This window comes from Egretta garzetta, unplaced genomic scaffold (genome assembly GCF_000687185.1).
Source record: "Egretta garzetta isolate BGI_Z169 unplaced genomic scaffold, ASM68718v1 scaffold94, whole genome shotgun sequence".
Classification (NCBI taxonomy): Eukaryota; Metazoa; Chordata; class Aves; order Pelecaniformes; family Ardeidae; genus Egretta; species Egretta garzetta.
Window position 1 is genome coordinate 3,791,522 of NW_009259683.1, and position 12,263 is coordinate 3,803,784.

The following is a 12,263-nucleotide window of genomic DNA, read 5'->3' on the forward strand; positions in this document are numbered from 1 at the left end:
CACTTCCAGATAGTGATTCACCCATCTTGTTTAAATACCTGGCTTTGAAAAGAAAGATGTTACCTCTGGAAGTGTTCTCTGCTGACCAGTGGAGGAAACCTACTAGAAGGAGCTGCTGGAAGCAGCTGATTAGCTGAGTTGTGACTGCCCTTCCGGTGGCTGCAGTTAACAGAGGTGAATCCCGTCCCGTGTGTCTAATGCATAAATAATCCCCAAGCGCAATAGCTATTTTACAAAAAACACCGTCTGCAGCTGGAAAGGCAGCAAAACCACTATGTCTGCTATCCCAAGTCACGTCGCCAGATTGCTTTTTCTAGTATGTCCTTCCAAGCCACCTGGTGACGAAAGCGCTGCGAGCTGTTGGAAGGGTGTGCCGGGAACCAGGCTTGCCAGGGACTCGGCTCTGCAGTCCCTAATTCAGACCTTTCCACTGAAAATGACAGAAATTATGGCAAAGGACTATAAAATCAACCCCCCTCTAAAATGTTAGCAGAGGCAGTGTCCTCCTGTACATTTCTGTAAGACCACTAGGTGACGGGTAAATGAAGGTACTGCCACCAGCAGCTTTCCGACAGGGTTCTTTGCAGAGCAGCTGTTCTGCAGCCTGAGGAAAAAGAGGCATTGGCCAATCCAACCACAGTGAAAAGGAATAAAAATGACAACATTTCACCATGCACTGATACTTTATTCAGGGCAGAAGTGTGCAGTTTGCATAGCTTAAAAACACGAGCCAAGTAGTTACCAACATTTGCAAAACACTCCTCTTCCAACACATTGGTAGTTTGAATCAAACTGCTGGAGATAAAATGAGATACAAAGGCAGAACCTGAAAGCTCCCGCTCACACATCACCTTCCAGCAGTTACGAAAATCCAGGCTGTTACTGTTCTTGTCTTGGTTGTCTCAGCATTGTCCCATTCCTTCCTAGGGAACTCCGTAATGGATGCTGTTGCGTTTTAGTTAGCAGGCAGTATTACAGCTCAGTCAGCGTCTCTAAGGGAGGACCTGGAGTGGGTGGGTTTGGCTCAAAGCATTCATTATGCCTGGGTTGCCAAATTCAAAGAAACAGGTGGAGTTAGACTGTAAGATGTTTACTCCTGTTATACTGGAATTCCTTCGCTCTTGCCCAAGGCTCTACTTCTGAGGCCTTCAAAGTTAAAACTGCTACTCCATTCTCACCTGAAACATTTTTTGTTCTTACATTTCTCTCCTGTCAATGTGAATTAGAGGAACCTGAAATGTTGTTCCTGCCTAAACAGAGCTAAAAGTAATTCCATGTTTTGTGATGCTCAAAGCATCGCTGTCTGCTAGCGTTGTATGAAAGATGGGCAAAAATGAGGAAAACACATTAGCACCCTTAGCGGACACCCTTTGTTGAGCCCCTTGTACAACCTAGATGAGGACAAGGGTCTAGGAGATGGATCTAACCACAGCGGCAAAGTGTAAATGACCACAGTGGGGAAACAGCATAAGTACAACCAACCAATCCATTTAAAAGGCTTCAGGAAGAAAACTAGGAAAAACAGGGGATAGATGTTTTCCCTTTGGATTTTTTTTGTGTAATAACAAGTTATTATATAGTTATATTAGAGGGAAGTGTGCTCCGTGGTATGGTCCACCCCTGTCCCCTGGCTGTCCCTGTACGGAGACCTCCTAGACCATGCTGCAGCTCCCTTCTGGCCTGAGCTCTGGAGTTTAATTACCTCAGAAACCAAACACACATTTACACTGTTACTAAAAGCAACAAGTATAATAACAATTATTTTTAAATGAACCACATATGTTTATTTTATTGCTGGAAGAGATATTATGTAACATATTTTTCTATTGTACGTATATCTACAGCAAACAGTATTTTCTAGGTTTTTATCATTAGGTTAAAAAGCAGTATAAGATAAGGATGTCCATATCTCTTAAGCTGAATTTCAAACATTTTGTTTCTAAACCTAAAAATATTTTCATTCTCCTTTGTGACAAATCCCACTTGTGGTCAATTATCATATCTGTATACACATTTTTTAACATTAAGCTAAATGCTGAAGGAATGATATTCCCAGTGTAGAGTCCAAAATATAATAAATAATACATAATTAAAAAGATCTGGCACACTTTTATAATTTAAAGTAAAGGAATCACATGTCATTAAAAACAGCATTTCACTCAGCTATTATGCAATTTTAGAAATTCTCTTTTCTCACCCTAGATTTGGGCAATGATCAGGGATCACTTGGTGTTCTGGAAGAAGTTGCTACCATCCTTTCAGCTGAAAGTTGAAGCATTTTCAAGAATGTCACAGGAAATTTTAAATGACACAGCAGCAAATGGTATTAGAGTCTGATGCTATCAGAGGAAGAGTAAGTGGTAATTAGGGTGATTGGAGAGATGCCTGAACATGGTGTGGAATCTGTAGCACTCAAAGCAGAGACCCCACTGGGAAATGTTTTGGACAACACAACACAGAATGCTGTTCGTGTCTTCTGTTGTAACCAATTCTATATGCTTGAAACCAATTTATCATGATTTGCCAAGAACAGGTGACTGGAAGGCTCTGAGCAGAATATTCTGTTATTCCTTCCTTTCTCTGAGGTTCAAAAAATTTGCTGTACATTTCATAAAAAAACCCATTTTCCATCTCTTGAAAAAAATCTCAAAACCAAATAAAGTTTCATTAATGATGCCCTTCCCCTTTAATAAATACATATGGTTAGGACTGATTTATACTATAAATCAGGTGTGGTGCTGATGTGGGAAGACTCCCAAATCTTTGTTCTCCTGTCTTAGTAGGCTCTTGGAAAACGTCATCATTATTAGTTTTAACTCCAAAATTGAAAGTGCCCTAAGAAAATGCTGATAGAAGGTTGCTTTGCTAGTGCACACTGTATGAGACCCTTCTCATTACCTAACATCAACTCTCTCATTCATTTCTTTGAAAGACAGGAAGTCAGCAGGGGCGCAGGCTCTGCAGAAGAAGCTTGTTTAGAAAATTTTGTATGCTCCTGACTTTTAAGGATCAGCTTGGAGACCCACAACAGCAAGAATTTAAAAGAGTTTCTTGGCTAAAACTGACAGTGTGAAAGACTTAACTTCAGGCTTGCAAGCAAGTGGAAGTCGGCACGGGTATTTTCTTCCCAGGTAGCCACTGTTGAAACCTGCCGTTTCCCTTCCTTTGCTGTTTCCAGCGAGTGCTTTTGTCACTGGAATAAGAATAAGCTCAACCCTTAGCTTTACAAGAGCAAATGGATGCCACTGATACTTTCCATTTCAAAATAAGCAGGGAAGTTGTTACCCTTCTTTCTAATCTAGTTCAATCTTCTTCCATATTCCACAGAAGTTTCCTGAAGAGATGTTCTTAAATTTCATTCAAACAAACAAAAAAAAAAAGTTGTTGATATTTCAGTCTCATTCTCCCATCCAAATTAGACTGTGGATTTAAGGAAGGGTGTGCCAAACGCTGAGGACTGTAGGTATTCCAAGTCAATTAGAGCAGTTAGTGCCTAATTAAGTGCTAATTTATGCTCCTTGCAATCTCACAGAGGGTAGAAATTTGGCTCAGACTAGTTGGAAACCGAAATTTTAGCTATTACATGTGAAAACATCTACTACTTTTCTGCATACAAAATGTACTTCGTTTTATGAGTCGAGGGCACTGTAAAACAAGGCTAAGCTCTTATCCTGGTTTGGCTGGCTTCCTCTTACCGTTTCAAAAGTTTCACAAACATTCGTTTTCCTGTATCCTCAGAAGTCACAGAATATGCTAAAGACAAGCTGTCTGGCAGCCAGTTTTCCATGTTTCCTTCAAAGGGCAAACTTAACCATCTACTGCAACAGCAGAGTTGAGAATCTATTGATGCTCACAGTGTCTTTATTCCCTGCTTCACACAATAAATAGAAATTTTAGCTAGAGCTGAATAAACCAGGAACTGGCAGCTACTATTTGAGCCAGGCTTTCAAAGGAGAGACCTTCCTAACCTCCCTGCATGCTACAGCAAATACAAACATCTTTCTTGTCCATTCAAGAAATGTATCTTAAATCCCAAACAGAAGTAATGTTAAATTTTGGAGACTTGATCTCCACGGAGACCTGTCAGTCATCTCTGGTGTGGCACATGGGAACGTTCAAATTGCCACACCTGATTTGCGTTCTTGTTACATACACACAAAACCAAGTCCTTCTCATCTTCACTCTTCGCTGCCTCTAAGCATTTGCCAGAAAGGACATGGACAATCATTCCATTCTACAAAATGAGAGAAGAAGGGGAAGAAAGAAAAAATTAAAAATAAGGGATTCCCAGTAAAAGCTAGGCCATGTTACTGAAACTTTTTATGGACAATAGATCACCAGTAATGACTGGTTGTTCAAAATGGTTTAAGTATTGCTTTAAACATAATGACCAGGTTTAGCTTTGAGCCCAGGACATGGTGAGCAGTCATAATTCCGTTTGAAGCTGACAGGAGTGGTAGGTGCGGAATTCAATAAATCTCTTTTCTACCACTATTTGTTTCCTATGGGTATAGGTTGTCATCAACATCCACTGCAGTACTACAGGCCACAAAATCTCAAGAGGACCAGTGCTTCCCTTAGGAATCAAAGCAAATTACAGTAGGAACTGTACCAGAGGATTGCAACATCCCTACAACCACAGTAACTGCTATTTTTTCAGGCTGTCCTAGAGCATGACATTTTTTGGCCTTGTAGAGGAGTTCCTGTTCTGCTGGGTGAAGCCCACTGAATAATATCAAATTCCTCTAACAGGAAGTTTGCTCCTCTCTTACAATGCAGAGGGAATTTTAATGTGTCCTGGTTTTGGACGACATAATGTTTCCCCTACTCCCAAAGGGCTCTCGTTTTTTCGCCCTGCTCTTATTTTCACAACCACTGATTGTGATTCTACTCCTGTAAGGCCAGTAAGACAAACAGTTAAAACAAGGACATATGAATTTAGGTAGGATCCCCATAATTTGTATTTTTAAACCAAATTTATTTCACATAGACAGTGTAAATGGGCAAGAGGCATCCTAAATTTCCTGGGTGAAAGTCATACATAAGTGAAACTTGCCCTTCAAATACTTTATCCCTTCCCCACACATGAATCCCGTTGATCACCCAGTGATCCCACAGTCACCGTCAGCTGCCTTCCCCTCATGGCAGGCTCCCTACTGACCTCCTGGACATCCCAGTGCTGGTGGCTGTTGTCTGTCTCCTTTGTACAGTTTTGAGGGATAACCTTCCCGTGTCTGACATCAAAGCAAAACAGCGGTGCAGAACCAAGCCGGATTTCCTTCATGCTGCTATATTCAAAGAGCTGGAAAAGGGAGGGTTTGTTTGAACAACGGTGGAAGGTCATCCCAATTCATTTTTAAATGCTAATTCAAAAAATAATTTCCTGTACATGTTTGTTAAGATGCAACCCAAACAAGAGTGATGGAGACCCAACAGCCTTGACCCTGAAAAGCAATCCCCCCGCTAGCTAATTCTGGCACAACTGTTTACCTAAGGAAAGGCTTCGTGGACTGTAATTATGTATAAAGTAAACCCATCCTACAATAAAATTTTCTAGTTTAATAAATATTTGAACAGAAGGGTGTTTCTGACAGCATCTGCCCACATTGCAATTAGAAATGTGCCTGCAGCTCACCCTGAGCTCAGTGTGAGCAGCAAAACTTGCTTGGGACTTGGAATAAGTATCTGCAGTCGGTCTGTATTCATTTGGCTTCTCTTAATGCCTGAACTTGCTAGCTACTCTAATGCCAGCTTGGGAGTCTACATGAATTTCCCCCCTGCCTCTGACTGCAGTTTTAGGCACTAATGGAGAAACCCGTCCCCATTATTCTAGAATTGTTATATCTTTTTTACTGCCTTTCTGTCCTCAAGACATTACCAAATACACCAACAAATAGGCACTTAATGATGTCTGTTGGAGCAAAGTGTGGGGATCTGACCTCAGTGCCACATGGAACATCGTCATTTTTCAAATGCCACTCAGCTGCAGAAGAGTGGGCATCATTGCCCTAGCACATGCCTAATTTTGAACGCATCAGTATTTCCACTAATGTCAGCCCAGGCATTTACATGTTGGAGTGACTGTCTTCTGGCTGGTTCCCTAGATCTGATACAGTGCCTATGTACTTAAAAGTATAGAGTACCTGGGTGAGACTGTCAGTGCAAGGGGAGAGTTCAATAGAGCCTTCTGCAATGGCTCTTCCAGGTCTGTAATCTGCACAGAAGCCAACACCAGTATTGTAAAGCTGTAAGTAAAGGTTTATACTGAAATAAAGCACAATCAGATACAAACAAAATAATCCTTCAGCTAACTTTTCTGTGATTGTATCCCTTTAAGATACATGGGTTTGCTCATAATTCAGGCAGTAGTTTTTTCTTTCACTCTTGTTGGGGGAAAATCCCTTCCAGTAAGGCTGCCTGTAATAAATTCATATTTTAATGAATTATAATTATCGACTTATGTGTTAGAAAAACCCCAACCATTGAGAATATTGCCTCCTGTACATAGTCAGCTAAGGAACTGCTATTGCTACCACCTCTGCCCTTGGGGGAAGCGCAGGACTGAAAAAATGCTTTTTTCCTTTCATGCACATGAGTCAGCACAGAGATATCTCAGCTGCTGTTGCAGTTGCCATCTGCATGAGGCAACACAATTATTTTCCTTTACTAATGCCACCCAAGGAACCTAAGGTTAGGATCCTCTGAGCTGTGACACTGAACTGAGTCAGGCAATTTGGCTTTCAACTTTTATGTGAGAATTTGGACCAGCTGTTTGTCTCCTTTGTCCTTTTCTTTCTCTTCCCATCCTTGTTGCATTGTCTGTCTGGACAATAAGTACTTCAAAGCAGGAACAGCCTCTTACTGTATGCTCACTGAGTACTTAGTACATGGAGGCGATACTGGGGTCTTTGAACAATGCAAACCACTAATCATTCTTCATAGTGTGTTTTCTCTTACCTTGCCAGAGAATCTCGGTGTGTCTTCAGGTTGGGAGAGTTCAGGGTACACATTTGATACAAACCACTGGAAATTTCTACAGCCCAGTCGCTTCTGTAGCTGAAGGCGCTCACTGCAGTCTGGCTTCTCTGCCTTTATGAAGAAAGCATAGGGGCAACAAGGTTACTAGTGTATTTGTGTTTGAGACGCTAGCAGTGCAAATGACTACCTAAGAATTATTTCTACCACCTCTTCTATCCTGCATGTTATAGATGTTGATATATATCTCTCATGAGTATGCAAAGCAGGAGGACCAGCTACAGCCTTCCTCCAAGTGTGTGCTAAACCAGCATTTAGTCTGGCATTGCGACAGAGGTAAATGTTTCAGAAGTAGCATACACTGTGAAGATAAGTATTTCCTCTAAAAATTATTATTATACTGCAAGGTAAGTCACTCTTTGTCATCTTTTTAATTAAAAAAGTCAGGTCCACGTTTGATACTTGTTGCACTGCAGTCAGTGGGATTGTACCAAATAATCATTCAGTACAGAATTTGCCCTGCTGATTAAAATTCAATTTCCTGGCCTTTCACAGCCAAAATTACTCAGTTATTGTTAGTGCTCCATGATCAGAGGATGTAACTGATGACAGAATTTAGCCCAAAATATAGTCTATCACATTATTATCTGACAGTTACTAAATCTAGTAAGTGAATGTATTTTGCAGCTATAAAGGCATAATACCTTTCCTATGATGTATATGTTTTCTTGAATTATATACACTCAACATCAACTCTCACCCTTCCGGGTAGCAACTCTCTTCTGACAAGACAAGTGCCTTCAACCCTTGGTGGAGCGACAGACACCTGCACTGCAAATGACTGACTGTTGGAATATTTGAGGGTATTTAGCACTGAAGATGGCTAACAGGGTTCTGAAAACCTCTAAGCAGGGAAGTGTCTAATCCTTCAGTTTCAAAACCACAGAAAACACTTTTCTAAATCTCTCAGTGCTCAAATACTAAAAATATCTCACCACCCTTAAAAGCCTCTCTCCTCTTCCTTGCCAGCAGTAGATCTCCCCCTTCACATTTCTACTTTTTAAAAATGCAGTTTTGCATTCCAGGAAGCTGGTCTGCATTCCTACGTCAGAAATTAAAATTGGTAACGTAAGCAAAGAATTGCCCATAAATAACTTCTCCTCAGACCATCTATTTCTCTGCATCCATAAGAAAGGAAAAAAAGGACTTTGTGACGTGCCTGGAAAACACTGACAAATGAAAGGCCTCGGAGATCAAGGGAGAGGTATCAGTTTCTAAAGGCAGGGATCAATCATGCCATGTGGCACTGTTTGCCAGCCCCTGTAAGCTGCACAGGCAAAGCTCAACAGTTGCAATATATTTAAGAGAACCTCATAGTCTCGTATCAGTCTTAGATTCAATAAGCATAACAACAAAGTTCAGCAATTCGGCACCACACAAAACTGTCCCCAAGAGGTTTTCCTGGAAAAGAGAAATAGAGAAGTAAAATGCTTCCCCTAAAAAGAGATGTTTCTCCTGAGACTCTCCTTTGGCTGAAGAAGCTGATGGCAGTAAATTTCATTTTGTCATAGTAGTTACAGTCTCTGCATTTGATGCCGAGTAAATGGTGTAAGTAACGTAAAGAAAGTCATTATCCCTGTAAGCCAATCTGAAAGGAAACCATGCTTGTAAATTAAATAAACCAACCACACAAGAAAAGGAGAAAAAGAGACAATGCCTGGAATTGTAAAGAGCCGGGAAGAGCCTTATTCATTTGCATTAACACTCCCACCACAGGCATCCTGTGCGGAATGTGATTCAGACCATGAAATGGGAAGACTTATAAAGCAACCTACACGGGGGTCACTGGTTATTTTCTGCAGTGGGCAATACCGGCGGCCAAGGCCCACGGAGATTTTTGTAGTGGCCAATAGGTGGCTCCGCTCACTCTCTCAGCGCAATAAATCCCCGCCGGGCCCATCTGCAGCTGAGCGGCAATAATGTCATCGCTGGCTTGTGTCTTTTGAATAACCTCCTGCTGCACTGACATACTGAAAATATTGGCTGTGAAAAAAAGGAACAGAGAAAAGGGCCTTTTATGTTATGGTATGCTGAGCACAGAGATCGTAAAATTGATCATTTGAAGGAGCATCATACTTAGAAGTCCTAAAAGTGTTCTGGCTAGAATAAACTCTTAGGCAAAAGGTCACGGTGCTTACAGCCAGGAAACTGTATCCCTGGTGGCTGTAGTTTTTGGTACAGAAAATTTCTTCTGAGTTGACAAGAAAGGCCTTCAGGAAATTATTAAATGATTTAAGAACCTAAGTGCCCATTTTAAAGGACTTGGCCTAGTGTCCTCCTTTCATTACACGGCTGTGACCCTTGTGAGTCAATTGACGAACTTCTGGCCAGTGGAGTTCAAACCCACAACACAGATGAGGACAGAGAAGCTTTATAAAAAATGTGAAAATAGAATAAAAAAAGAAACGCGATAGTCTCAGACTCCAGGATTGGCACAGCATGCTGACTGGAGAGGCAGATCCACTGGCGGAGTGTAAGGAGGTCAGACTAGGTGACAGGGGAGAAGCCACGCCAGCGCACAACCCTTTTCCACTCCCCTCTACAATCTAGCTCCTGCCTGATCTGGCTTGCTTAGATGATGGCCAGCACTGCAATGACTGAGGCATGCAGGACCAAAATGCAAAAGCAAAACTGAATGGGAAACTGCACAGCACCTACCCATGTTCTGCCTAACGGTTTTCAATGAATCTTATTCTTCTTAAAAGCATAGCATTGTTAAATGAACAAGAAGATAAATGACATCTTTTCATTCACAACTGCTCACAAGTTTGTCCACTGCCTTGTACAAGAGGATATCGTTAGAAGAAAAAGTACCAGAGCCAGAGAATTCCTGAGAACTGCAGCAACGTTAACAACTTCACATTATTAAAACTCAACATTAAAAACATTAACGACATTAACCACAGCTGAATGGCTCCCAATAAACAAAGATCCACTGGTTTGTATTACATGGGATATACAGTCCCTTGACTGATCCTGATCTGCAATGTGGCTGCAGATATCTGCAAATACAATCTGCAGATACAGTGGCTTAAAAACAAGTGTGGCCATTCTGTAGTTGTTGCACGGTGTGTAGCCTGTAGACCTTTCAGGTGTGGCCACATACCAGGGCTATGCCACACACCTGGCTGCAAGCCTCTCTTGGCGCACAGGCTGCTGGGAATCCAAATCCCTGGAGGTTGGACTGCTGTCTGTGCAATGCTTCTAATGAAAAAGTAACTTGTAAATAGTGGCTATGCTGAGATCTGACTTCCTCAGTTACAGACAGTTGCTCCTGGATGTCTGTCAGTTCAGGAAAAAAAATCACCTTTTTGTCATTAGACCACTCAGATATGTTCCCTTCCAGTAAGAGAGACACCACAGTTTGCTACATGCCCATGAATATTACTGAATACCCTCGTGAATCAAATGAGGAAGACCTTCAGTAACAAAGAATGAATCTTCCAGGAGGGCCCTTTGAGCACACAGAGCTACTAGCTCCCACTTCAGATGCACTACAACCCTCCAAGTACTATCGGTGGAAAAATAAATCACAGCTTCTTGGGCAAGCTGAAGAAGGAGTCATGTGAAGGAGTCATACACTAAAAGATTTGATAACTTCAGCAAACAAACTCCTAGGCACAGGTTTCTCTCTTTCCTTCCTGCTCTGACAGCTCTCCACTGGAAGGCTTCATAAAAAGACTATCCCCAGCACCACGCACGTTGAATGTTTGACTGCACACAGATCCCCCCACCCCTATTCCACCCCCTTCACCTACCTCAACACACACTCCTTCCCTCAGAAACAAACCACTTCAGATGTTTTTACCTTGCTGATTAAGAAAGCCACGGTATCGTGCTTGTAGAAGTTCTCTTTGAAAGAGCCCAGCCAGGTCTCTGCTATTCGGATTTTGTTCCTCACAATGGCCTCTTCATAGGAGGAAGCATGGGGAAAGTGATTTCGATAGACATGCCCAACTCGAGAGCATGGAATAATTTCTACAGAGCCACCACAGAGCCAGGTCTGAAACACAGGTGAAAGCACAAAAAGAGATTACCTTATTTAGACTACTTTTATCTAAAAAAAGGAGAAGCTCCTTTACTATAGACTCCACCTCAGGAAATCCTAACCTGCACATTGATGTAAACAGCAAGAGCATTATTATGTGCTTCTTCATACACTGTTCCCCTCAGGCACATAGACACAGAGAAGATACTGGGCAAGACAGACCTTTGATTTGACCCAGTATGGCTATTTATATGCTTTTATGTTTTTCTGCACACAAACAGTGCAGTGTAGTGAAGAGACCTGGGGGCACACCTTCTTTTGTCTGGGACATTAAAGACTCTATACCCTTTGTGTCTGCAATTTCCATTGCTTTTTAATATCAGTTACTCTTTGTATTCAGCAAAAATCAATGCAAAAAATTTAATATAAACAATTTGGTATTAAAACTACAGGTTGGCAAAGAAATAAAGCTACTCTTCCTTCGGTGCATGTCACATGCCAAAAAAGAAGAGGCAGCTTTCGGAAGGTGGCAAAACCAGTGACTCTCTCCTCGGGCAGATAGCGATAGCCAGCAAAACTTCCTTCTCCTGACATAATGCTCCTAACCCAGAGCAGCTGCATATTCTGACAGATAGCCCTGACAGATCACAGAGCAAGGGGATAGGTTTCTGTGAGGAAAGTGATATTCTCCATACCTCAAGACGTTCTGCACTTAACTGCTTTTATAAATTGCTTCTTGCCTTTTCATTCAGGTTCCTTAAAAGCCCAGTAGTTACCACAGCTTGATGTTTTAATTAAGGTTCTTACCCGTATAGATAGCTCCAGATTTTCTGCTCCCCACATGGTCATGTCAGAATCATAAGCTCCAGTGTTTTGGAAGTAATGCCGATCCATGGCCACCACTGCACCAGCTACCACAGGACTCCTGTGTAGGAAATAGTTTGGAAGTGAACACCTTGAGTTTTGGATAGGGAATTAGGTGAAGAGTGAAAATCCCACCATTTCCATAGAGATAGTATTACAAAATGATTGAATACTACTCCATATAAGCTTGAATTAATTGATTATCTAACCAAAAGAAAGAACAGCTGGAACATAATTCTAGGATTTGCTTGGGGACGGCATCCAAGAGCTGAATTATCAAATCAGGCTCAGAACAGTGAGAAATGTTACATACAAATATACCCAAAACAACATACAAACAGATCATGATTAAGACTCCTCTTTTAACTATGTATGA

At 41.6% G+C, this 12,263-nt stretch overlaps 1 protein-coding gene across 1 annotated transcript in view; it reads right to left on the reverse strand.

Moving 5' to 3' along the window:
* Positions 1–4,087: 4,087 nt before the first annotated feature.
* GALNT15 (polypeptide N-acetylgalactosaminyltransferase 15) overlaps positions 4,088–12,263 on the reverse strand; it is a 25,040-nt gene continuing 16,864 nt past the window's right edge. The window contains exons 6-11 of the mRNA XM_035894106.1: positions 11,831–11,948; positions 10,844–11,038; positions 6,958–7,089; positions 6,144–6,245; positions 5,162–5,302; positions 4,088–4,234 (exon numbers count right to left, since the gene is read on the reverse strand). Coding sequence (XP_035749999.1) covers positions 4,088–4,234; positions 5,162–5,302; positions 6,144–6,245; positions 6,958–7,089; positions 10,844–11,038; positions 11,831–11,948 — 835 coding nt within the window. The remainder of the gene's footprint in view (positions 4,235–5,161; positions 5,303–6,143; positions 6,246–6,957; positions 7,090–10,843; positions 11,039–11,830; positions 11,949–12,263) is intronic.